This window comes from Pseudophryne corroboree, chromosome 10, assembly GCF_028390025.1.
Source record: "Pseudophryne corroboree isolate aPseCor3 chromosome 10, aPseCor3.hap2, whole genome shotgun sequence".
Classification (NCBI taxonomy): Eukaryota; Metazoa; Chordata; class Amphibia; order Anura; family Myobatrachidae; genus Pseudophryne; species Pseudophryne corroboree.
Window position 1 is genome coordinate 45,164,628 of NC_086453.1, and position 27,382 is coordinate 45,192,009.

The 27,382-nt window shown below is 43.2% G+C and overlaps 1 protein-coding gene across 1 annotated transcript in view; it reads right to left on the bottom strand.

The window, feature by feature from the left end:
• Positions 1-18,944, bottom strand: part of LOC134965170 (formyl peptide receptor 2-like) — a 37,244-nt gene extending 18,300 nt beyond the window's left edge. The window contains exons 1-2 of the mRNA XM_063941687.1: positions 18,915-18,944; positions 7,808-7,920 (exon numbers count right to left, since the gene is read on the bottom strand). Of these exons, the coding sequence (XP_063797757.1) occupies positions 7,808-7,920; positions 18,915-18,944 (143 nt within the window). The remainder of the gene's footprint in view (positions 1-7,807; positions 7,921-18,914) is intronic.
• Between the last annotated feature and the right edge of the window lie 8,438 nt (positions 18,945-27,382).

Sequence of the window (27,382 nt, forward strand, 5' to 3'; positions counted from 1 at the left end):
GAGGCCCTGGCCTATGTTCATGGCTAGTGGTTCAGCTTCACATGAGGATGGAAGCACTCAGCCTCTCGCTAGAAAAATGAAAAGACTCAAGCTGGCAAAAGCACAGCAAAGAACTGTGCGTTCTTCGAAATCACAAATCCACAAGGAGAGTCCAATTGTGTCGTTTGCGATGCCTGACCTTCCCAACACTGGACGTGAAGAGCATGCGCCTTCCACCATTTGCACGCCCCCTGCAAGTGCTGGAAGGAGCACCCGCAGTCCAGTTCCTGATAGTCAGATTGAAGATGTCAGTGTTGAAGTACAACAGGATGAGGAGGATATGGGTGTTGCTGGCGCTGGGGAGGAAATTGACCAGGAGGATTCTGATGGTGAGGTGGTTTGTTTAAGTCAGGCACCCGGGGAGACACCTGTTGTCCGTGGGAGGAATAGGGCCATTGACATGCCTGGTGAAAATACCAAAAAAATCAGCTCTTCGGTGTGGAAGTATTTCAACAGAAATGCGGACAACATTTGTCAAGCCGTGTGTTGCCTTTGTCAAGCTGTAATAAGTAGGGGTAATGACGTTAACCACCTCGGAACATCCTCCCTTATACGTCACCTGCAGCGCATTCATCATAAGTCAGTGACAAGTTCAAAAACTTTGGGCGACAGCGGAAGCAGTCCACTGACCAGTAAATCCCTTCCTCTTGTAACCAAGCTCACGCAAACCACCCCACCAACTCCCTCAGTGTCAATTTCCTCCTTCCCCAGGAATGCCAATAGTCCTGCAGGCCATGTCACTGGCAATTCTGACGAGTCCTCTCCTGCCTGGGATTCCTCCGATGCATCCTTGCGTGTAACGCCTACTGCTGCTGGCGCTGCTGTTGTTGCTGCTGGGAGTCGATGGTCATCCCAGAGGGGAAGTCGTACTCGTAAGCCCACTTTTACTACTTCCACCAAGCAATTGACTGTCCAACAGTCCTTTGCGAGGAAGATGAAATATCACAGCAGTCATCCTGCTGCAAAGCGGATAACTGAGGCCTTGGCATCCTGGGCGGTGAGAAAAGTGGTTCCGGTATCCATCATTACTGCAGAGGCAACTAGAGACTTGTTGGAGGTACTGTGTCCCCGGTACCAAATACCATCTAGGTTCCATTTCTCTAGGCAGGCGATACCGAAAATGTACACAGACCTCAGAAAAAGACTCACCAGTGTCCTAAAAAATGCAGTTGTACCCAATGTCCACTTAACCACGGACATGTAGACAAGTGGAGCAGGGAAGGCTCAGGACTATATGACTGTGACAGCCCACTGGGTAGATGTATGGACTCCCGCCGCAAGAACAGCAGCGGCGGCACCAGTAGCAGCATCTCGCAAACGCCAACTCTTTCCTAGGCAGGCTACGCTTTGTATCACCGCTTTCCAGAATACGCACACAGCTAAAAACCTCTTACGGCAACTGAGGAAGATCATCGCAGAATGGCTTACCCCAATTGGACTCTCCTGTGGATTTGTGGCATCGGACAACGCCAGCAATATTGTGTGTGCATTAAATATGGGCAAATTCCAGCACGTCCCATGTTTTGCACATACCTTGAATTTGGTGGTGCAGAATTATTTAAAAAACGAGAGGGGCATGCAAGAGATGCTGTCGGTGGCCAGAAGAATTGCGGGACACTTTCGGCGTACAGGCACCACGTACAGAAGACTGGAGCACCACCAAAAACGCCTGAACCTGCCCTGCCATCATCTGAAGCAAGAAGTGGTAACGAGGTGGAATTCAACCCTCTATATGCTTCAGAGGTTGGAGGAGCAGCAAAAGGCCATTCAAGCCTATACAACTGAGCACGATATAGGAGGTGGAATGCACCTGTCTCAAGCGCAGTGGAGAATGATTTCAACGTTGTGCAAGGTTCTGCAACCTTTTGAACTTGCCACACGTGAAGTCAGTTCAGACACTGCCAGCCTGAGTCAGGTCATTCCCCTCATCAGGCTTTTGCAGAAGAAGCTGGAGACATTGAAGGAGGAGCTAACACAGAGCGATTCTGCTAGGCATGTGAGACTTGTGGATGGAGCCCTTAATTCGCTTAACAAGGATTCACGGGTGGTCAATCTGTTGAAATCAGAGCACTACATTTTGGCCACCGTGCTCTATCCTAAATTTAAAACCTACCTTGGATCTCTCTTTCCGGCAGACACAAGTCTGCTGGGGTTCAAAGAACTGCTGGTGACAAAATTGTCAAGTCAAGCGGAACGCGACCTGTCAACATCTCCTCCTTCACATTCTCCCGCAACTGGGGGTGCGAGGAAAAGGCTCAGAATTCCGAGCCCACCCGCTGGCGGTGATGCAGGGCAGTCTGGAGCGACTGCTGATGCTGACATCTGGTCCGGACTGAAGGACCTGACAACGATTACGGACATGTCGTCTACTGTCACTGCATATGATTCTCTCCCCATTGAAAGAATGGTGGAGGATTATATGAGTGACCGCATCCAAGTAGGCACGTCAGACAGTCCGTACTTATACTGGCAGGAAAAAGAGGCAATTTGGAGGCCCTTGCACAAACTGGCTTTATTCTACCTAAGTTGCCCTCCCACAAGTGTGTACTCCGAAAGAGTGTTTAGTGCCGCCGCTCACCTTGTCAGCAATCGGCGTACAAGGTTACATCCAGAAAATGTGGAGAAGATGATGTTCATTAAAATGAATTATAATCAATTCCTCCGTGGAGACATTGACCAGCAGCAATTGCCTCCACAAAGTAGTACACAGGGAGCTGAGATGGTGGATTCCAGTGGGGACGAATTGATAATCTGTGAGGAGGAGGATGTACACGGTGATATATCGGAGGATGATGATGAGGTGGACATCTTGCCTCTGTAAAGCCAGTTTGTGCAAGGAGAGATTAATTGCTTCTTTTTTGGTGGGGGTCCAAACCAACCCGTCATTTCAGTCACAGTCGTGTGGCAGACCCTGTCACTGAAATGATGGGTTGGTTAAAGTGTGCATGTCCTGTTTATACAACATAAGGGTGGGTGGGAGGGCCCAAGGACAATTCCATCTTGCACCTCTTTTTTCTTTCATTTTTCTTTGCGTCATGTGCTGTTTGGGGGGGGGGGGTTTGGAAGGACCATCCTGCGTGACACTGCAGTGCCACTCCTAGATGGGCCAGGTGTTTGTGTCGGCCACTAGGGTCACTTAGCTTACTCACACAGCTACCTCATTGCGCCTCTTTTTTTCTTTGCGTCATGTGCTGTTTGGGGAGTGTTTTTTGGAAGGGCCATCCTGCGTGACACTGCAGTGCCACTCCTAGATGGGCCAGGTGTTTGTGTCGGCCACTTGGGTCGCTGAGCTTAGCCATCCAGCGACCTCGGTGCAAATTTTAGGACTAAAAATAATATTGTGAGGTGTGAGGTGTTCAGAATAGACTGAAAATGAGTGGAAATTATGGTTATTGAGGTTAATAATACTTTGGGATCAAAATGACCCCCAAATTCTATGATTTAAGCTGTTTTTTAGGGTTTTTTGAAAAAAACACCCGAATCCAAAACACACCCGAATCCGACAAAATAAAATCTGTGAGGTTTTGCCAAAACGCGTTCGAACCCAAAACACGGCCGCGGAACCGAACCCAAAACCAAAACACAAAACCCGAAAAATTTCCGGTGCTCATCACTAGTTTGGAGTGGTAAAAGGGATTGTATGGGGAGTAGTTGGGAAAATGCAGGTTTGTCATGGCCTTTTTCGGGGGGGAGGGAGGCTGATGGCTGTGAGCACATACCTGCAAAAACATAGCAAATGAGTCACTACTGCTGTATCCACTTTGCATAGCCATATACCAACCCTTAGCCCCAATATTCCTCTTTTTTGTGTGTAAGTTGCGTATGTGTAGGCAATTGTGTAGTATGTGCTTGCTATGTCTCTGGGGGGCATCACTTATCAATTCTGAGCGGCACCAGCACTTGTTAATAGCAGTTCCGTAGCCTAGAAAATTGCAATTGCAATTGCATTCGCATACAAACATGAATTAGGTCCACAATCTGGATACGATGAGACTAAGATGCACGCCCAGTAAAAAAAATTTTTGCAACAACTACTACATTGACATTGCAACTCAGAATCAGACTCATAGGAGGTCATTCAGAGTTGTTCGCTAGCTGCATTTGTTCGCTGCACAGCGATGAGGCTAAAAAATGGCACTTCTGCACATGCGTATGCGGCACAACGCGCGTACAACGACCAATGCAGTTTTGCACAGCGATGCTTTTCAGTCGCACTACTACCGCAGAATGATTGACATGAAGTGGGCGTTTCTGGGTGGCAACTGACCGTTTTCAGGGAGTATTCGGAAAAACGCAGGTGTGCCAGGAAAAACGCAGGCGTGGCTGGGAGAACGCAGGGTGTGTCTGTGACGTCAAATCCGGAACTGAATGGTCTAAAGTGATCGCAAGCGCTGAGTAGGTTAGAAGCTACTCTGAAACTGCACACGTTTTTTTTGTAGCCGTTCTGCGATGAAAGCGTTCACACTTCTGCTAAGCTAATATATACTCCCAGAGGGCGGCGGCTTAGCATTTGCACGGCAGCGAAAATCTGCTAGCGAGCGAACAACTCGGAATGACCCCCATAGTGTGCCAATTTAGCATTTAAAAGACTGCACTATGGTTTCTCAGGTACCCTTATCAGAAAATATGCTGCAAGTTAAGCATGGATATATATTTGGAAAATAGAGTATATGGGGTACATTTACTAACATTCGTAATTTCCGAAAAAAGGTCAAAGTTCAATCACGAATGACATCGAAAGTGTAAAACTGCAACTTTTTGAATTTGTTACGATGGATTTACTAAGCTGTCGTATTCGGGTTTTTCTTTTCTTCCGATGTCGATGTCATTCGTGTTTTTTTTGTGTTTTTTACGGCAGTGATTAGCAAAACACTGCCGACTTTTTTACAATTAATCTCGGCCGGATCTGTGTGATCCGTGCTGGGGTTTTTTTTTTTTTTTTTTTTTAATTAAACACTGTAAAATTTAAAAAAAAAATTGCGTGGGGTCCCCCCTCCTAAGCATAACCAGCCTCGGGCTCTTTGAGCCGATCCTGGTTGCCGAAATATGGGAAAAAAATTGACAGGGGTTCCCCCATATTTAAGCAACCAGCATCGGGCTCTGCGCCTGGTCCTGGTTCCAAAAATACGGGGGACAAAAAGAGTAGGGGTCCCCCGTATTTTTAAAACCAGCACCGGGCTCCACTAGCTGGACAGATAATGCAACAGCCGGGGGTCACTTTTATATAGTGCCCTGCGGCCGTGGCATCAAAAATCCAACTAGTCACTCCTGGCCGGGGTACCCTGGGGGAGTGGGGACCCCTTCAATCAAGGGGTCCCCCCCCCCAGCCACCCAAGGGCCAGGGGTGAAGCCCGAGGCTGTCCCCCCCCATCCAATGGGCTGCGGATGGGGAGGCTGATAGCCTTTGTTGTAAAAGAAAAGATATTGTTTTTAGTAGCAGTACTACAAGGCCCAGCAAGCCTCCCCCGCATGCTGGTACTTGGAGAACCACAAGCACCAGCATGCGGCGGAAAAACGGGCCCGCTGGTACCTGTAGTACTACTACTAAAAAAATACCCAAAAAAACACAAGACACACACACCGTGAAAGTATAATTTTATACAAACAGCTCCTAACTGGCAAATTTCAAACCCAGCCTGTGACATGGCAGTTAGGAGCAGATTGGCTGATATTTTATCTCTGCCCATTCAATCTCCATCCAAGGTTTAGTAAATAGATTCCTTTACATGTAAGAAGCTGCTGTTTCGGTTTCATGGCTGTGGCTGTCACATCATTTAGTGGCAACGTCAATAAAATCACTGTATAAGTGACATTATGTCTTTCTGTGTTTTTGGTGCCCCTCACTCTTGGCATCTTAGTCAACCCTATTGTTGGTTTAAAAGCACTGCTGGCCCTGCATTTACCTCTATGGGACATGTACAGCAAGCTGATGCTGTCATTAGGACACGCTAAAATGACTATTGTACAGGTGAAACTCAGAAAAATAGAATATCGTGCAAAAGTTCATTTATTTAAGTCATTCAGCTTAAAAGGTGAAACTAATATATTATATAGACTCATTACATGCAAAGTGAGATATTTCAAGCCTTTATTTGTTATCATTTTGATGATTGTGGCTTACAACTTAAGAAAACCTCAAATCCAAAATCTCAGAAAATTAGAATATTACATAAAATCAATAAAAAAAAGGATTTTAAATACAGAAATGTTGGCCCTCTGACAAGTATAATCATTCATATGTACTCAGTACTTGGTTTGGGCCCCTTTTGCTTGAATTACTGCCTCAATGCGGCGAGGCATGGATTCTATCAGCCTGTGGCACTGCTGAGGTGTTATGGAAGACCAGGATGCTTCAATAGCGGCCTTTCAACTCTTCTGCATTGTTCAGTCTCATGTCTCTCATCTTTCTCTTGGCAATGCCCCATAGATTCTCTATAGGGTTCAGGTCAGGCGAGTTTGCTGGCCAATCCAGCACAGTATTCCCACAGTCATTGAACCAGGTTTTGGTACTTTTGGCAGTGTGGGCAGGTGCCAAGTCCTGCTGGATAATGAAGTCAGCATCTCCATAAAGCTTTTCTGCTGAAGGAAGCATGAAGTGCTTTTAAATGCCCTGGTAGATGGCTGAGTTGACTCTATACTTATTAAAGCACAGTGGACCAACACCAGCAGATGACATGGCTCCTCAAATCAACACAGACTGTGGAAACTTTACACTGGACTTCAAGCATCTTGGATTGTGTCCCTCTCCATTCTTCCTCAATACTCTGGGACTTTGGTTTCCAAATGAGATGCAAAATATGCCCTCATCAGAAAAGAGGACTTTGGACACTCAGCAGCAGACCAGTTTTATTTTTCTTTATCCCAGGTAAGACGCTTCTGACATTGTTTGTTGTTCAGGAATGGCTTGACAAGAGATGGAGAGGCTCATTTCATTTTCCAGCAGGACTTGGCAACTGCCCACACTGCCAAAAGTACCAAAACCTGGCCATGGGGTTACTGTGCTGGATTGGCCAGCAAACTCGCCTGACCTGAACCCAATAGAGAATCTATGGGGCATTGCCAAGAGAAAGATGAGAGACATGAGACCTAACAATGCAGAAGAGCTAAAGGCCGCTATTGAAGCATCCTGGTTTTCCATAACACCTCAGCAGTGCCACAGGCTGATAGAATCCATGCCACGCTGCATTGAGGCAGTAATTCAAACAAAAGGGGCCCAAACCAAGTACTGAGTACATATGCATGATTATACTGTTCAGAGGGTCGACATTTCTGTATTTAAAATCCTTTTTTTATTGATTTTATGTAATATTCTAATTTTCTGAGATTTTGGATTAGGGGTTTTCTTAAGCTGTAAGCCACAATCATCAAAATTATAACAAATAAAGGCTTGAAATATCTCACTTTGCATTTAATGAGTCTATATAATATATTAGTTTCACCTTTTAATTTGAATTACTAAAATAAATGAACTTTTGCACGATATTCTAATTGTCTGAGTTTCACCTGTATAACAAGATAGAAAGGAAAGTAGGAGATATCTTCTGCTTTCTGATTGGCAGGCTTCAAGGGGCCATCTCCATTTTTTTCCAGACATTGTGTGAAACAAGTTCTACTTGACAGTATGCTGTACTTGCATTATCTTTGTGTAATGACAGCTAGTGCATTTAATGAGGACAATAATATTTTTGAAAATTATTTTAGTAAAGTGTATGAAATAGATACTGCACAATATAACTGTATATGAAACAAGAAGTGACACTGTACATACCAAGAATCATTGCCATAGTCATAGTAATAGTCATAATCCATTGTACTGTTGTATAACATCATATTATTCAAACCAGGAGTCCACGTGGTCTCTTTTCCACTGTAAACGGAATCCTGGAAAATATTTAAAAAAAACAATAAAAACTACACAAAGCAGTGCACATTTGTAATCAAGTTGTGTTATGAATTTGACATATGATACATTCATATTAAATGTACAAGTATTATTTTTGTGGATACCGTATGCAAAAAATTACATTAAGAGGCAGATTCAAGGCAAATTATGGGGGTAATTCCATGTTGATCGCAGCAGGAAAGTTTTTAGCAGTTGGGCAAAACCATGGTGGTCATTCCAAGTTGTTCGCTCTGTATTTTTTTCTCGCAACGGAGCGATTAGTCTCTAATGCGCATGCGCAATGTCCGCAGTGCGACTGCGCCAAGTAAATTTGCCATGCAGTTAGGTATTTTACTCACGGCATTACAAGGTTTTTTCTTCGTTCTGGTGATTGTAATGTGATTGACAGGAAGTGGGTGTTTCTGGGCGGAAACATGCCGTTTATGTGTGTGTGCGAAAAAACGCTACAGTTTCTGGGAAAAACGCAGGAGTGGCTGAAGAAACGGAGTAGTGTCTGGGCGAACGCTGGGTGTGTTTGTGACGTCAAACCAGGAACGACAAGCACTGAACTAATCGCAGATGCCGAGTAAGTGTGGAGCTACTCAGAAACTGCTAAGAAGTGTCTATTTGCAATTCTGCTAATTTTTCGTTCGCAATTTTAAATAACCTAAGATTCACTCCCAGTAGGCGGCGGCTTAGCGTTTGCAAAGCTGCTAAAAGCAGCTTGCGAGCGAACAACTCGGAATGAGGGCCCATGTGCACTGCAGGGGGGGCAGATATAACATGTGCAGAGAGAGTTAGATTTGGGTGGGTTATTTTGTTTCTGTGCAGGGTAAATACTGACTGCTTTATTTTTACACTGCAATTTAGATTGCAGATTGAACTCACCACACTCAAATCTAACTCTCTCTGCAAATGTTATATCTGCCCCCCCTGCAGTGCACATGGTTTTGCCCAACTGCTAAAAAATTTCCTGCTGCGATCAACTTGGAATTACCCCCTATGTTCCTACAATGTGATTGCCCTTCTCAATAATTAACAATAACAATAGCTGCAAGTTATAACAGCTGAGAAAGTATTATGGTGCTATTTTATGAGACATGAGATGTCCGGGCAATCTGGCGATTTCCACATACAGTAATGCAATTTGCACTCAAAGTTATCCTGAATTTTAGAACATATATTTGTTTGTAGGCACTGATGACAGCATACTTCCCTTCATAGGTTTTCCAGGCAGTGGACTCCTATCATTAGGTTGTGGCTGAAGGTGCAATGGTGCAGATGTATTAACCTGGAGAAGGCATAAGAAAGTGATAAACCAGTGATATGTGGAAGGTGATAAATGCACAAGCCAATCAGTAGAGATGAGCGCCGGAAATTTTTCGGGTTTTGTGTTTTGGTTTTGGGTTCGGTTCCGCGGCCGTGTTTTGGGTTCGACCGCGTTTTGGCAAAACCTCACCGAATTTTTTTTGTCGGATTCGGGTGTGTTTTGGATTCGGGTGTTTTTTTCAAAAAACCCTAAAAAACAGCTTAAATCATAGAATTTGGGGGTCATTTTGATCCCAAGGTATTATTAACCTCAAAAACCATAATTTCCACTCATTTTCAGTCTATTCTGAATACCTCACACCTCACAATATTATTTTTAGTCCTAAAATTTGCACCGAGGTCGCTGTGTGAGTAAGATAAGCGACCCTAGTGGCCGACACAAACACCGGGCCCATCTAGGAGTGGCACTGCAGTGTCACGCAGGATGACCCTTCCAAAAAACCCTCCCCAAACAGCACATGACGCAAAGAAAAAAAGAGGCGCAATGAGGTAGCTGACTGTGTGAGCAAGATAAGCGACCCTAGTGGCCGACACAAACACCGGGCCCATCTAGGAGTGGCACTGCAGTGTCACGCAGGATGTCCCTTCCAAAAAACCCTCCCCAAACAGCACATGACGCAAAGAAAAAAAGAGGCGCAATGAGGTAGCTGACTGTGTGAGTAAGATAAGCGACCCTAGTGGCCGACACAAACACCGGGCCCATCTAGGAGTGGCACTGCAGTGTCACGCAGGATGTCCCTTCCAAAAAACCCTCCCCAAACAGCACATGACGCAAAGAAAAAAAGAGGCGCAATGAGGTAGCTGACTGTGTGAGCAAGATAAGCGACCCTAGTGGCCGACACAAACACCGGGCCCATCTAGGAGTGGCACTGCAGTGTCACGCAGGATGGCCCTTCCAAAAAAACCCTCCCCAAACAGCACATGACGCAAAGAAAAATAAAAGAAAAAAGAGGTGCAAGATGGAATTGTCCTTGGGCCCTCCCACCCACCCTTATGTTGTATAAACAGGACATGCACACTTTAACCAACCCATCATTTCAGTGACAGGGTCTGCCACACGACTGTGACTGATATGACGGGTTGGTTTGGACCCCCCCCAAAAAAAGAAGCAATTAATCTCTCCTTGCACAAACTAGCTCTACAGAGGCAAGATGTCCACCTCATCATCATCCTCCGATATATCACCGTGTACATCCCCCTCCTCACAGATTATCAATTCGTCCCCACTGGAATCCACCATCTCAGCTCCCTGTGTACTTTGTGGAGGCAATTGCTGCTGGTCAATGTCTCCGCGGAGGAATTGATTATAATTCATTTTAATGAACATCATCTTCTCCACATTTTCTGGATGTAACCTCGTACGCCGATTGCTGACAAGGTGAGCGGCGGCACTAAACACTCTTTCGGAGTACACACTTGTGGGAGGGCAACTTAGGTAGACTAAAGCCAGTTTGTGCAAGGGCCTCCAAATTGCCTCTTTTTCCTGCCAGTATAAGTACGGACTGTGTGACGTGCCTACTTGGATGCGGTCACTCATATAATCCTCCACCATTCTTTCAATGTTGAGAGAATCATATGCAGTGACAGTAGACGACATGTCCGTAATCGTTGTCAGGTCCTTCAGTCCGGACCAGATGTCAGCATCAGCAGTCGCTCCAGACTGCCCTGCATCACCGCCAGCGGGTGGGCTCGGAATTCTGAGCCTTTTCCTCGCACCCCCAGTTGCGGGAGAATGTGAAGGAGGAGATGTTGACAGGTCGCGTTCCGCTTGACTTGACAATTTTCTCACCAACAGGTCTTTCAACCCCAGCAGACTTGTGTCTGCCGGAAAGAGAGATCCAAGGTAGGCTTTAAATCTAGGATCGAGCACGGTGGCCAAAATGTAGTGCTCTGATTTCAACAGATTGACCACCCGTGAATCCTTGTTAAGCGAATTAAGGGCTCCATCCACAAGTCCCACATGCCTAGCGGAATCGCTCCGTGTTAGCTCCTCCTTCAATGTCTCCAGCTTCTTCTGCAAAAGCCTGATGAGGGGAATGACCTGACTCAGGCTGGCAGTGTCTGAACTGACTTCACGTGTGGCATGTTCAAAGGGCATCAGAACCTTGCACAACGTTGAAATCATTCTCCACTGCACTTGAGACAGGTGCATTCCACCTACTATATCGTGCTCAATTGTATAGGCTTGAATGGCCTTTTGCTGCTCCTCCAACCTCTGAAGCATATAGAGGGTTGAATTCCACCTCGTTACCACTTCTTGCTTCAGATGATGGCAGGGCAGGTTCAGTAGTTTTTGGTGGTGCTCCAGCCTTCTGTACGTGGTGCCTGTACGCCGAAAGTGTCCCGCAATTCTTCTGGCCACCGACAGCATCTCTTGCACGCCCCTGTCGTTTTTTAAAAAATTCTGCACCACCAAATTCAAGGTATGTGCAAAACATGGGACGTGCTGGAATTTGCCCATATTTAATGCACACACAATATTGCTGGCGTTGTCCGATGCCACAAATCCACAGGAGAGTCCAATTGGGGTAAGCCATTCTGCGATGATCTTCCTCAGTTGCCGTAAGAGGTTTTTAGCTGTGTGCGTATTCTGGAAAGCGGTGATACAAAGCGTAGCCTGCCTAGGAAAGAGTTGGCGTTTGCGAGATGCTGCTACTGGTGCCGCCGCTGCTGTTCTTGCGGCGGGAGTCCATACATCTACCCAGTGGGCTGTCACAGTCATATAGTCCTGACCCTGCCCTGCTCCACTTGTCCACATGTCCGTGGTTAAGTGGACATTGGGTACAACTGCATTTTTTAGGACACTGGTGAGTCTTTTTCTGACGTCCGTGTACATTCTCGGTATCGCCTGCCTACAGAAGTGGAACCTAGATGGTATTTGGTAACGGGGGCACACTGCCTCAATAAATTGTCTAGTTCCCTGTGAACTAACGGCGGATAACGGACGCACGTCTAACACCAACATAGTTGTCAAGGCCTCAGTTATCCGCTTTGCAGCAGGATGACTGCTGTGATATTTCATCTTCCTCGCAAAGGACTGTTGGACAGTCAATTGCTTACTGGAAGTAGTAAAAGTGGGCTTACGACTTCCCCTCTGGGATGACCATCGACTCCCAGCAGCAACAACAGCAGCGCCAGCAGCAGTAGGCGTTACACGCAAGGATGCATCGGAGGAATCCCAGGCAGGAGAGGACTCGTCAGAATTGCCAGTGACATGGCCTGCAGGACTATTGGCATTCCTGGGGAAGGAGGAAATTGACACTGAGGGAGTTGGTGGGGTGGTTTGCGTGAGCTTGGTTACAAGAGGAAGGGATTTACTGGTCAGTGGACTGCTTCCGCTGTCGCCCAAAGTTTTTGAACTTGTCACTGACTTATTATGAATGCGCTGCAGGTGACGTATAAGGGAGGATGTTCCGAGGTGGTTAACGTCCTTACCCCTACTTATTACAGCTTGACAAAGGGAACACACGGCTTGACAAATGTTGTCCGCATTTCTGGTGAAATACCTCCACACCGAAGAGCTGATTTTTTTGGTATTTTCACCAGGCATGTCAACGGCCATATTTCTCCCACGGACAACAGGTGTCTCCCCGGGTGCCTGACTTAAACAAACCACCTCACCATCAGAATCCTCCTGGTCAATTTCCTCCCCAGCGCCAGCAACACCCATATCCTCCTCATCCTGGTGTACTTCAACACTGACATCTTCAATCTGACTATCAGGAACTGGACTGCGGGTGCTCCTTCCAGCACTTGCAGGGGGCGTGCAAATGGTGGAAGGCGCATGCTCTTCACGTCCAGTGTTGGGAAGGTCAGGCATCGCAACCGACACAATTGGACTCTCCTTGTGGATTTGGGATTTCGAAGAACGCACAGTTCTTTGCGGTGCTTTTGCCAGCTTGAGTCTTTTCAGTTTTTTAGCGAGAGGCTGAGTGCTTCCATCCTCATGTGAAGCTGAACCACTAGCCATGAACATAGGCCAGGGCCTCAGCCGTTCCTTGCCACTCCGTGTGGTAAATGGCATATTGGCAAGTTTACGCTTCTCCTCCGACAATTTTATTTTAGGTTTTGGAGTCCTTTTTTTACTGATATTTGGTGTTTTGGATTTGACATGCTCTGTACTATGACATTGGGCATCGGCCTTGGCAGACGACGTTGCTGGCATTTCATCGTCTCGGCCATGACTAGTGGCAGCAGCTTCAGCACGAGGTGGAAGTGGATCTTGATCTTTCCCTAATTTTGGAACCTCAACATTTTTGTTCTCCATATTTTAATAGGCACAACTAAAAGGCACCTCAGGTAAACAATGGAGATGGATGGATACTAGTATACAATTATGGATGGACTGCCGAGTGCCGACACAGAGGTAGCTACAGCCGTGGACTACCGTACTGTACTGTGTCTGCTGCTAATATAGACTGGATGATAATGAGATGTAGTATGTATAAAGAAGAAAGAAAAAAAAACCACGGTTAGGTGGTATACAATTATGGATGGACTGCCGAGTGCCGACACAGAGGTAGCTACAGCCGTGGACTACCGTACTGTACTGTGTCTGCTGCTAATATAGACTGGATGATAATGAGATGTAGTATGTATAAAGAAGAAAGAAAAAAAAAACACGGGTAGGTGGTATACAATTATGGATGGACTGCCGAGTGCCGACACAGAGGTAGCTACAGCCGTGGACTACCGTACTGTACTGTGTCTGCTGCTAATATAGACTGGATGATAATGAGATGTAGTATGTATAAAGAAGAAAGAAAAAAAAACCACGGTTAGGTGGTATACAATTATGGATGGACTGCCGAGTGCCGACACAGAGGTAGCTACAGCCGTGGACTACCGTACTGTACTGTGTCTGCTGCTAATATAGACTGGATGATAATGAGATGTAGTATGTATAAAGAAGAAAGAAAAAAAACCCACGGTTAGGTGGTATACAATTATGGATGGACTGCCGAGTGCCGACACAGAGGTAGCTACAGCCGTGGACTACCGTACTGTACTGTGTCTGCTGCTAATATAGACTGGATGATAATGAGATGTAGTATGTATAAAGAAGAAAGAAAAAAAAAACACGGGTAGGTGGTATACAATTATGGATGGACTGCCGAGTGCCGACACAGAGGTAGCTACAGCCGTGGACTACCGTACTGTACTGTGTCTGCTGCTAATATAGACTGGATGATAATGAGATGTAGTATGTATAAAGAAGAAAGAAAAAAAAACCACGGTTAGGTGGTATACAATTATGGATTTACTGCCGAGTGCCGACACAGAGGTAGCTACAGCCGTGGACTACCGTACTGTACTGTGTCTGCTGCTAATATAGACTGGATGATAATGAGATGTAGTATGTATAAAGAAGAAAAAAAAAAACCACGGGTAGGTGGTATACAATTATGGATGGACTGCCGAGTGCCGACACAGAGGTAGCTACAGCCGTGGACTACCGTACTGTACTGTGTCTGCTGCTAATATAGACTGGATGATAATGAGATGTAGTATGTATAAAGAAGAAAGAAAAAAAAACCACGGGTAGGTGGTATACAATTATGGACGGACTGCCGAGTGCCGACACAGAGGTAGCTACAGCCGTGAACTACCGTACTGTACTGTGTCTGCTGCTAATATAGACTGGTTGATAAAGAGATGTAGTAGTATGTATGTATAAAGAAGAAAGAAAAAAAAACAACGGGTAGGTGGTATACAATTATGGACGGACTGCCGAGTGCCGACACAGAGGTAGCTACAGCCGTGAACTACCGTACTGTGTCTGCTGCTAATATAGACTGGTTGATAAAGAGATGTAGTAGTATGTATGTATAAAGAAGAAAGAAAAAAAAACCTCGGGTAGGTGGTATACAATTATGGACGGACTGCCGAGTGCCGACACAGAGGTAGCTACAGCCGTGAACTACCGTACTGTGTCTGCTGCGACTGGATGATAAATAATTATATAAAATATATATATATATCACTACTGCAGCCGGACAGGTATATATATTATATAATGACGGACCTGCTGGACACTGTCTGTCAGCAGAATGAGTTTTTTATAGAATTAAAAAAAAACACCACACAAGTGAAGTCACACGACGAGTGTTTAACTTTTTCAGGCAATCACACAATATAGTATACTACTAACTATACTGGTGGTCAGTGTGGTCAGGTCACTGGTCAGTCACACTGGCAGTGGCACTCCTGCAGCAAAAGTGTGCACTGTTTAATTTTAATATAATATGTACTCCTGGCTCCTGCTATAACCTATAACTGGCACTGCAGTGCTCCCCAGTCTCCCCCACAATTATAAGCTGTGTGAGCTGAGCACAGTCAGATATATATACATAGATGATGCAGCACACTGGGCTGAGCAGTGCACACAGATATGGTATGTGACTGAGTCACTGTGTGTATCGTTTTTTTCAGGCAGAGAACGGATATATTAAATAAAACTGCACTGTCTGGTGGTCTCTGTGGTCAGTCACTAGTAAACTCTGCACTCTCTACACTTCTACAGTACTCCTAAGCTCCAGTAAATCAGGTCAATCTCTCTCTCTCTCTCTTCTAATCTAAATGGAGAGGACGCCAGCCACGTCCTCTCCCTATCAATCTCAATGCACGTGTGAAAATGGCGGCGACGCGCGGCTCCTTATATAGAATCCGAGTCTCGCGATAGAATCCGCGCCTCGCGAGAATCCGACAGCGTCATGATGACGTTCGGGCGCGCTCGGGTTAACCGAGCAAGGCGGGAAGATCCGAGTCGCTCGGACCCGTGAAAAAAAACATGAAGTTCGTGCGGGTTCGGATTCAGAGAAACCGAACCCGCTCATCTCTACCAATCAGCTCCTAACTGTTAATTTACATATTGAAGCTGATTGGCTGGTTCGTTTATCACCTTGCACATATCACTGTTTTATCACTTCCTTATGCCTTCTCCAGGTTAATACATCTGCCCCAATGTTTGGTGATGGCAGCAAATATGCAAGCAAGAACTTTGAATGCCAAAGTGGAGAAGGTTCCCATGTGAACAGAATTTAAACATGGTTTGGTTGCTCATAAGTCTGACCCATGAGTAGTGAAGGGTATGGGCATTTCCATTTAAAATGCCCTGTTCCCTTATTCCATTACTAATAATATATCTGCTGAAACATTTATATGTTTTAGAAGCTAACTATGTGAAATACGGGAAAGATTCCTATGTTATGAAACATTCTTCCACACTCTGATAGCTTTTGACCCTGTCTACTTTTACATGTCAACCTTTTGACCTTATTGACCTTTTGACTCTGTCAACCTAATGCATGTCTACCATTAGTGGTCTACCTCTTGACGGTAGACCTTTTTATAGTGTAGAACTATAGATCAGATACCCTGGTAATTATTGATCTGCAATATACTGGAAATTATTCAATCTTTTGCTTTCTGGTATGATAAAATGTAGCTTAAAAAGTCTTCCAATAAAAACTGACATAAGTCTTCCCGGTGACTGACATACTGTAAAGTTCTTTGTAATCTAGCACAAAAATAGATTGTAAATATGTTAAAGCAATACATTTCTGTCAGTGAAGTTCCAGCAATAAGGTGTGATCATTGATGGCAACCCAACACGATTCTTAGTAAATTTCCCCCTCAAAATGGTTTTGTGTATGTAATTTAGCGTTCCAGGGAGACAGAAAATTTAGCCACAGCAGCGTGTAATTTTAGAAATTCTAGAGAATATACCTTGACTGATAAATATACTTAACCAACTCCAGTAACAGAATAGATTTTCTTTATCTCATGGAAAATCTATGTTTAAATTTAACTTCTTAAAATTAAAGACAAAAATTGTAAAAAATAAAAAACTGAATGGATATATATAATAAAATGGGTGTGGGTCATTGGGTCAACAGTAATTAAGTCGACAATCATTAGGTTGACCACTATCGGTTGACAGTGATTAGGTCGACACCTGAAATAGGTCAACACGGTCATGAGGTTGACCTGGAAAAAGGCTGACGTGAGTTTTGTAACATTTTTGTGGTCTCGTTTTCTTCGTAAAGTGACCAGGAATCCCAATTAGTGCACTGTGTCCACTCTCATGGCTCGCTTTGCTCGCCATGCTTCAGGCAAGGTTACTTTCCTCAATAATAGTCCACGTGGATCGTAAAGTATGAAAATGTTCAATAAAAAAAGTAACAAAATCCATGTCGACCTTTTCATGTGTCGACCTTTGTCATGTCGACCTAGTGACCATGTCAACCTAAGTGCTGTCGACCTAAAGACCGGACACCAATAAAACACCTGTGCGCCCCGCATAAGAAGGCTGCTGGAACCTGGTGTTATTTTCACCAATCACAAATAACACAGACAACAATCCACAGTAGTTCCTGCATAGTAACTACTGTGTATTGTTGTCAATGAAAAACTGAAGATGTCAGAAAAGTTTACCTTTACATACTGTATTGACTTTTAGTAAAAATGTAGTTGTGAAAGCATAACATTAATTACTATAGATGCAGCAATTACGGACATGTGGTGTGTCATCATTTTAGCACATTTCACCATTTCTGAGTTACCATTTTAAATTGGAAAAGTATGCAATTATAATTATACATGGAATAAAAATTGCATTTTCATCTCCTTGTTTGTAATATGACTTGTCCAGGTTTACATTTGCTCCATGTACAATAGCTACATTCTATGGGGGGTCATTCAGATCTGGTCGCAGCAGTAAATTTGTTAGCTAATAGGCAAAACCATGTGCACTGCAGGTGGGGCAGATATAACATTTTCACAGAGAGTTAGATTTGGGTGGGTTATATATTGTTTCTGTGCAGGGTAAATACTGGCTGCTTTATTTTTACACTGCAATATAGATATCAGTTTGAACACACCTCACCCAAAACTAACTCTCTCTACATCTGTTATATCTGCCCCCCTGCAGGGCACATGGGGGGTAATTCCAAGTTGATCGCAGCAGGAATTTTTTTAGCAGTTGGGCAAAACCATGTGCACTGCAGGGTAGGCTGATTTAACATGTGCAGAGAGAGTTAGATTTGGGTGTGGTGTGTTCAATCTGCAATCTAATTTGCAGTGTAAAAATAAAGCAGCCAGTATTTACCCTGCACAGAAATAAAATAACCTACCCAAATCTAACTCTCTCTGCACATGTTTTATCTGCCTCCCCTGCAGTGCACATGGTTTTGCCCAACTGCTAAAAAAAAATCCTGCTGCGATCAACTTGGAATTACCCCCATGGTTTTGCACATTAGCTAACAAATTTGCTGCTGTGTTCAGATCTGAATTAGGCCCTATGTGTGTTTTGATCTCCCTACACAACTTACTCTAAATGTTACTTACCTCTCTGTTCCCGTTTGAGCTTCTTAATATTCATAGTTCTCATCTCCTACTACAGCATGAGGATGAAATCGTTTTTAGATTATTTTTTTTATAATTGGCCAGTACAGAAAGGAGATTTTGTTTTAAGATAGTGCAACGACTGTTTCCCACATGAAATTACAGTTTATCACAAACCTTTGTTGTTATTTAAGATTAGCGCTGTAGATTTATATCTGGTCAGATAGGAGAGAGTGAATGTACTTGTGTTCTGTAATATCAAACTCAAGGGGCTCATACATCAGGTTTGTTTTGGCCAATTTGCTGTGTTCCCAATTACCTGGTTTGGGGGATCAGAAAAATCCACCATGTTGGAATTCCAGCATGTTAAAAATCCCAGACTTTTCGATTACGATCTTTTTTGGGTTGTAATAGGTGAGTCTGGGATTCTTAACATGCTGTATTTTGCAGATTCCCAAACATATCGCTAATGTGCAGATTGGATTGGCATTGGGAACTCTGACTTTAGATGTTCAATGAGTGGTAGATGACCAACATTAACTTAATTACAGTAACGGTTCAGACAGTATAAAAACATACTGTATCTCTTATGTCAGCTAATTACACTGATCTTATTCAGTTTTCCTAAACTTTACATCATATGCCTCATTAATGAAGAGTTTGGTGAAGTGCAAGGTAACTTTCTCTTTGGAATTACTATGTAATTTAAATATCGCAGGTGTAGAAATTAACAACCGATTATGGGGTCTTTGAAGCAGAGCCATAAGTAAACTTTTTGGTGTCCTGTGCCAGAGAAGGAATCGGTGGGCCCTCCCCCCAATTTTTTTCAATAGGCACTTAAGGTGCATGCCTCGTGGGAAAGGGGCATGACAAGATTGATCCCAGAGAAAACCCATGCTGTGATGCCCCTTTCTATATACTGTATATAATATATATATATAAAAAGAAATTAAGATGAAGGTGGCACTCAGGAGACTTTTCAGTGCTGGTGATTAATTGGCTTATGACATAAGCCAATAAATCACCAGCATTGAAAAGTCTCGTGAGTGCAGCCTTCAACTTCATTTCTTCTGTAAACAGGCTGCCATACCTGAGGAGGGCACCGGAGCAAGTACTTTTTCAAGGATAAGTGTCGGGTAACCACATCATTTTATATATATATATATATATATATATATATATATATATCAGCAAATACCTCTGACTCATCACAAAATCTCCTGATCCATAAGGACTAGGAACTTGACATTACCTTGATTTTGTGACGTACCTTGCTTTTGTGACGTAGGCACCCACTAAGAAGGGATTTTTCAAAATTCCACTCACAAAGGGGTTAAATGGGGTGAGATGATTATTCAGAATCCCCCCTCACAGAGGAGAGGTAAGACAGTCCACCCAACTGGGGATATAAAGAATGCATGGTGGTGGCGATACCAAGTCACAGAGGGGGGAGGACACAGTGCTCTGTTCCTAAACTTCCTTGCCAGTGGCAGTTGCAGAGCCACATCAACTGCAACCCCTAAACACTGTCAAACATTATTGGGTGTGGATCCCCTATTTGAATAATGGATTGCTCTGCAACAGCCACCTGCAAGGAAGTTTAGCTTAATGGTTCAGGAGATTTTTGGTATTTGCCTTTTATATATATTGATTTCAGATATAGGTACTTAACCAACTATTTCCAGTCAGGAGAGGAAAGTGTCTCAATAATCAGAGGTTATCCTGTCACTTAAACTAATAATTGCCAAACCTCTCAGAGACAATAGGAGGAAAGGAGAAAGAGATATTTTGACTCTTAAATGCATTAAAGGAAAGCTTGATAGTCAGCAACTACTTATCTGCTATGTAACATGTCCCAACAGCTCTCCCAGTGACCTTAAGTGTTGTGCAAAAATATTTACATTTTTCCCTCAATAGAGGAGCCCTAAGGAGCGTGAGAAGGTAAGCAAGGAGATCTAGGGCCCTTTGGAATAGAGTCAGCCTATCCCTGCAAACCTTACATATTTAACATACAGCAGGTGGAGCTTAGACTGTCGTCCCAGCAGTTACAGCAATGAGCAGGGCAGCATCAGAGGCAGGACGGGGCAGAGAAGGAGGCGGATTATTCTCCTCAGCACCAGCATTTACAGCACTGAGCAGGGCAGCATCAGAGGCGGGACGGGGCAGAGAAGGAGGCGGATTATTCTCCTCAGCACCAGCAGTTACAGCACTGAGCAGGGCAGCATCAGAGGCAGGACGGGGCAGAGAAGGAGGCGGATTATTCTCCCCAGCACCAGCATTTACAGCACTGCACAGGGCAGCATCAGAGGCAGGACGGGGCAGAGAAGGAGGCGGATTATTCTCCTCAGCACCAGACTTTTTTCAGCATCAATCCGAGAAAGTCCCGCTCGGAGGTGCGGCCTGACAAAGAGTGCCAGTGGGGGGCGGAGTATGTCCTGTTGTAAGTCTAATTGCTGATCCCGTGTGATCCCGTGTGATAAACTACCAGTTAACTTTAGGTACATCCCGTTGTCCAGAAAATAATACACAGAGACTACAGATTAAATTTGTTTAAACACCAGTGCTATTCATCTCCTTGTGATTATACCTGACATTCCGTAGCGAAGCACAGGTATTCAGCCTATATATATATATATATATATATATATATATACAGTATATATATATATATATATATGTATAGGCCTGTTGTTATTCAGTTACAATACCCTTTATTAAATAATGCATTTCTTTATACTGCCATACCCAGGATTCCATCCTACAACCGGTTGAATTCTAATCTAACACCCTACTCATTGATCTTTTTGATCCTGCATAAAAACTATGAGAACTATATGAAGCTACTGGTACTTTGTAAAAAAAAAAAAATCAGCATTGCAATTGAGCAGATCTATGTAGTGTGTAGCCACACATCCAATCTCTTACAGCCACACACTACATAGATCTGCTCAGCCTCAATGCTGATATTTTTTTCACCTAAGCTTAGAATTCTCTAGCTTTCTATGCAAGGGCAGATAGATCAATAAATAGATTGTCTGACTGCAATGCCATAGGCAATGGGTTTGAATCCCAGGTATGTCAGCATCTTGAAATTTAATAAAATAGAGTGTGACTGAATATCAAAGAAATCTCAAGTTGAGTTCATGAATGTTGTATAGATATTAGCGACAGAAGGGGTAAGGTAGGAGACAGCGGCGGTAAGGAGATGCTGGTCTTCAAAAAGGGGGGAAGCTGCAAGTGAAAGTTATAAAACAGATAATTGAAAAGTGCTGCCGACAGTGCCCCCTACCCTGCAGCGCTGAGTGGTGCCCCCTACACACACACACCTAGTTATGGCCCTGCTTTGAAGTGCAATAAGATAAAAGAATTTGCAGAGAAGCAGATTGGGGGATGGGAGCTACTGAGTAAAGGTAGTTGCAGCAGTGAGCCTAGATTTGCATAGCTGTGTATAAATGGAATCTGGTCGAGGATCCTTGTAGTCGAGATCCAGGCAGTCGAAATACTGATGCCAGAATCCCAACACTGCTCGGAATGCCGTCTAGGATCACAATACCGGTGCCAGAATCACAGCCACCAGGATCCCGGTCAAGTGCTGGGCCATCGAACAGGGTTAGGGTTTGGCTGCAGTTGTCAGGAAGGGTAAGGTTTAGGCTGCAGGAAGGAGGGGTTAGGTTTAGGGGGACATTGAGGAATGGCAAGTATACTTACTTTGCCTCTGTTAGGATTCTCACAATGGATGCCACGATCGGTATTCTGACCTCTGGCATCCTGACTGCAGGCATATCAAACCCAACCCGTATAAATTACAGTTCATTCAAGGTAGCAAAGGGTGCAATTTTCTGAGCATTCCTTGCTGTGCAAAAGAAAAAAGAAAAAGAAGATACTCCAACTTTTAATGGGACATATGTTGCACCTTCTAATTGCAAATCAGAAGAGTAGTGAATTTCTATGTGTACTTTGTTTTCCAATATGTCAGAGAGTAATGATAATAGCAGAGCAGGGTTAGTGTTTCCATGATTAAATTGGGGAGTTAGACTCACTAACTCTGTTTCCTAGTTCATGCAACACTCATGTTATTGTATCCACAGAGTGATCCTTTTGTTTGATTTAGTGGAATTTAGCCAGAGGCACTGCAGATTCTTAAATGGTGCCCGGCAGTCAGGCCAATTCCCAGCAGTTACCAGGGCGGGAGGAAGATCTCCCCCTGGAAGTGAACATAAGCAATCCACTGCCACAGTGTAAAAGTTTGACCTGCCCATCTGACATAATCAGTTATATTAATCCCAACCAATGGACAGGCTCCACATACCCCAGACAGCAGGGGGGAGGAGGGAGTGTAGAGAGGGGAGGGATTCATTTAGAGTGAGTCATTCTATGTACTGGCTGGAATGGAAGTGAAAGGATGATCTGTCCCAGTTCTGATTAAATCCTGTGAGAACTCAGCTGGTGAGTACTTGAAAAGCCATGGACTGGATACAGCTGCTGTACCTCTGGATTGAAACCCATTGAATTCCAGAAGGAGCCAGCCTTCAGGAATGCCTAAAGTAGCAGTAGACAGTGTCATTGGAAAAACACCCCTTGGTGCAACTGGGCAGATCTGCAGTAATTGCCTCTGTGGGTTGGGAACTTTGCAGGGGATGTTAAGGGGGATGTCAATCATGTTAATTTTTTTCACAGTGTGTAGTGGTTATGTAGACTATTGTATTACACTTGTATGTACTTTTTGTGAGATAAATGTTGTTGCTAGAAATGTTTCTTTTCCTTACCTGTGTGATTGCCAAACCTAAGGATCCAGCACACTTGGTGAACTAGGGTTCCAATACCCGGTGTCCTCACACTTGGTGACAGAACAGTGGAATCACAAAGACCCAATGAGTGGGTGGAGCATAGGGGTGCAATTCCAATATGGCCAAGCTCTGTACTGATGAGAGGCAATAGTTGGTTAGTACCTGTCTCCTTAAGGGAACCTATGGGGATTCTAACTGAAGGATGAGGAGTGAACCAGAATTGGGATAGATGGTAGAAAAAGATATTCTACAGAAGCAACACATGCAGTGGTTGTGCCGAATGCATGGTATACAGTAGCCTATGATGAATAAAAGATCTTGGAGATGTTCATGACCCAATTAATGGAATTGGAGAAGGCTCATCATAAAGAAGGGGATGAATAAGGGGATGAAGAGAAACAACTGGGATTCCAACAGATTCATCCAGGAACTACGTACTTTAGATGCCACAAAGTAATGGTGGTGATCACTGCCATACTATTTGATTGGCTGGGTGCATTAGGGGACAGGGCCACTCCCCAGGAAAAAGCTGGAGTTATCCAAGTGGTGTTGGAAATTCCAATCGCCGCGGCCAGGAAGGTTCGAGAAATGATCCAAGTGGATAATTTCTCTTTATTTATTTATCTACACAATTAAGTATATTTTCTTTTAGGCTATCCCTGTTGTCTGCTTTTTTGTTCCAACTAATTAATTCCAATATATTTTTTAACTTTGGTTAGGCTCTTAAGAAGACTTTTACAACTTTGAAAAGTAATATGTTTAGAATAACTCACACAAATGAAACACAAAAATTTAAATATACAAATTTTATCTTTATTTTTTAGGGACACTTCAATTCCAAAAATTATTATCATTTTTGTCTCCTTGCATGTGAAACTGGTAATTAGGCAATATATAATTTAGTATGCTTCAAATACATAACTCAAATTAACTGTCTTACAAAACTAAATTAATTAAATTCTATCATTAAACTTTCCAATAACTCTATGGCCAGAATTAGTTTGCTTTGAACAGAGTTTAAGATACTATTACAGTAATAAATGACACAACGTTTTAAACTAATATGCTTAGTACAGACTTCAACAGGTACAATTCTGTATATCTTAATGTCTTTATTATAAAAATGTCCCCTTAATATGTCTCTCAATGTACTGTATAAATGTGGGTTAACCTTGGTGGTGCACATAACTCACTTGCTACTAGTAGGTCTTGCAGATGGTTCCAATTGTGGTTAGTTTTATATTTAATTGGATTAGGGGAATTACTACTGCAATTCAGTATAGGTGTTAAATCTCTTTCCAGCGGTGAGGTATAACTCAATTGAATAAGTGTAGCCGTTTTCATGGATGACTGTACCAATATAAATAAGAGCTATACAGTTGCAAAGTCTGGAAATCAAGCCAACAGGTAGTAATCTGTTGCTATGAATATTTCTTTATTGTGGTGAAAGTCACCACTAAAATACTCAATCTATCCTTAAGTAAAAGGAGCTATCATCTACTGTCCTAAAATTTAAGGTTGACTGCTCTAACCTCTGCTACCTGTGCTGTTAGTGTTATACTGACCTTAGGGAAGGAATACAGGGGGTTGGTGCTGGCTTAGGTGTATGTTTGTTATTTCAGGACTCCTGCTGTTCTCATTGCTGAGCTGAACTCACTTCCTCTTGTCCTAATTCACTGGTTAGTGATTAGGGACTGTGCTTGCCTTCTCCACAGCTGCTTTCATCTATGCTGCTCTGCCACACTTGGAAACAACCTCTCTGGATGATGTATGCTTCAGATTCCCCACTGCAAACTCCATAGCCTTGACAGCACTGCTAGTCCTGCCACTGTTGTTTCCAGAAGTGACATGGTAACACACTTTCCACTCAGGTAGGAAAGCTAAGTTGGTCCTTCTGTTAAAATCACCAGCTCCTCCTCAACCAAGTCCCAACAGTGCTCCTGACTTCAACACTTTGACTCTTCAACTTTGGTTTAAGCCATTTATTGTCTCTCTCTTCCTCTTTTTATAGCTAGTGGCTTATACTGACTCCTCCTGCAGCTGACTAAAGTATTGATAGTCTAATAGGTGCCCACTGACTTGTCATACATTTGCCTTTCTCATTTATAGAAAATATTAATTAATATAGCTTTTCAGTTTCACAAGTAATAAACAAGTCTTAAATTGCTAGTATACCCTCAGATCAGCAGAACATATTATAAGAGGTTGCTTTTAATAATGATACCGTTTGGGGAGGTATGTATTACACAATGCAACATACAGACCAAATTATATAAATTGGCATGACTGTTGTGCCAATTTGAATTTGGATTATGGGTGCAATTCAATTGATTATCGTGCCCGATCTCCCGTCTAAAGTAACAGGAGATCGCAGGGGCAATATTCAATTGAGTCCGATGATCGCGCTAATCACACCTATAGATGTTGGGTTTAGCCACGCTAAGTGGCTAAACCCGACCATAGTGCTGGGCAAGATCATGAAAAGTCCAGTTTGGGCGCTCAAATGGTCACTTTTTGCACATTTAGCTTGCCACCCCTAGGTGGTGTGAGTTGAAATGCAGGCTCCAGCAGCCATCGCGCCTGAATGGAGCTATAATTGAATAGCTCTGTTTGGGCACCATCCAAACAGAGAGTTGAATATCACACTGCTTATACTTCCAAGTAGGTCAAATTCTTGAATCTCCTCTTTCAGAAGCAGGAGGAGGTTTATGTGTGTTCTGTGCATAAATATTTTGCAAATATTTTAAAGATTTTATTTTATGTTAATAACATGTAACAACTTACTGTACATTTCTAAAGCTAATCAGCACATATATAATCAAAACGTAAACAACATAATGTTGGATCTTTAATTAAAACCAGTGTCATTTTCTCTACAAGCATGGTTAAATCATTCATTTAAAGCTCTTTCCAGTCTGGACGATATTGAATGCTTTAAAGTCTCTTTAACATTTTGTCCTATCAGGACATAGAGGATGGGATTGGTGCAACTGTTAAAGTAAATCAGCCCTACAGAAATATAAAATATTATGTCAGATACAAAATAAGGTCCTTTGACAACTAATGGAAAAATGTGGAATGGAAATGTACAGATGAGGAAACACAGTATGATGGCAGTGATAATCTTATAGGGTCGCTGTTTCCTCCTTGGTATTCTAACTTTTCTAAGTTTAAAACAAATTACACAATAACACATAAGAATGACAGAAAAAGGGACAATAAATACGGTGACAAATCTGATGATGATCGTTTCCTTATGATAATAATAATAACCATAGGTAATATTTATATGAGGAAAGTTTAAGATGATGCTCACCACCCAAACTATTGCTGAAATGTTGCAGACACATTTGGGTTTTCTATAGGTTTTGGACCAAAATGGCCACATTATGGAGACACAGCGGTCAATACTCATGGCGGTTAAAAAATAGGCACTAGTGCACATGGTCATAAACCATAGAACAGTGATGAATAAATCACAAATATAGTGAGACGCAAATATTTTAAATGGGATAGAGACACAACATATGAAGTCAGCTACAGCCAGGTTAAGGAACCAGACAGCACTGACTGTCTTTATCTTGAATCCAGCGATCCATAACCAAACCGTTCCCAACAATTCCCAAAACAAAAATGATACTGTAGAAAATGATTGACAGTATTAACATTATGTTGAAATAACTGTAGTCGTTATGTGATACTGTCCAATTAGAGAACGTCTGATTGTCCGAGAGACTATAGTGCGCAGTGGATGTCTTCCTGAAAGCATAAAGAGTGGTATTATTAATTATATTCTGAGTTTAAATTACAATTAAAAGTATTATGTTAGCAAAATAACTCAGAAATGTTTATGTTCCATTAATTGCATGCTGCATACTACTTTACCCAACACAGCAATTTGTCAGACACATTTCCCAGCCAGTATAAACAATAATGTAGTTTTATATTTTCTTTGGCACACAGGGAAACCAATTAACAAGTCCACAGTCACTATGCTTGA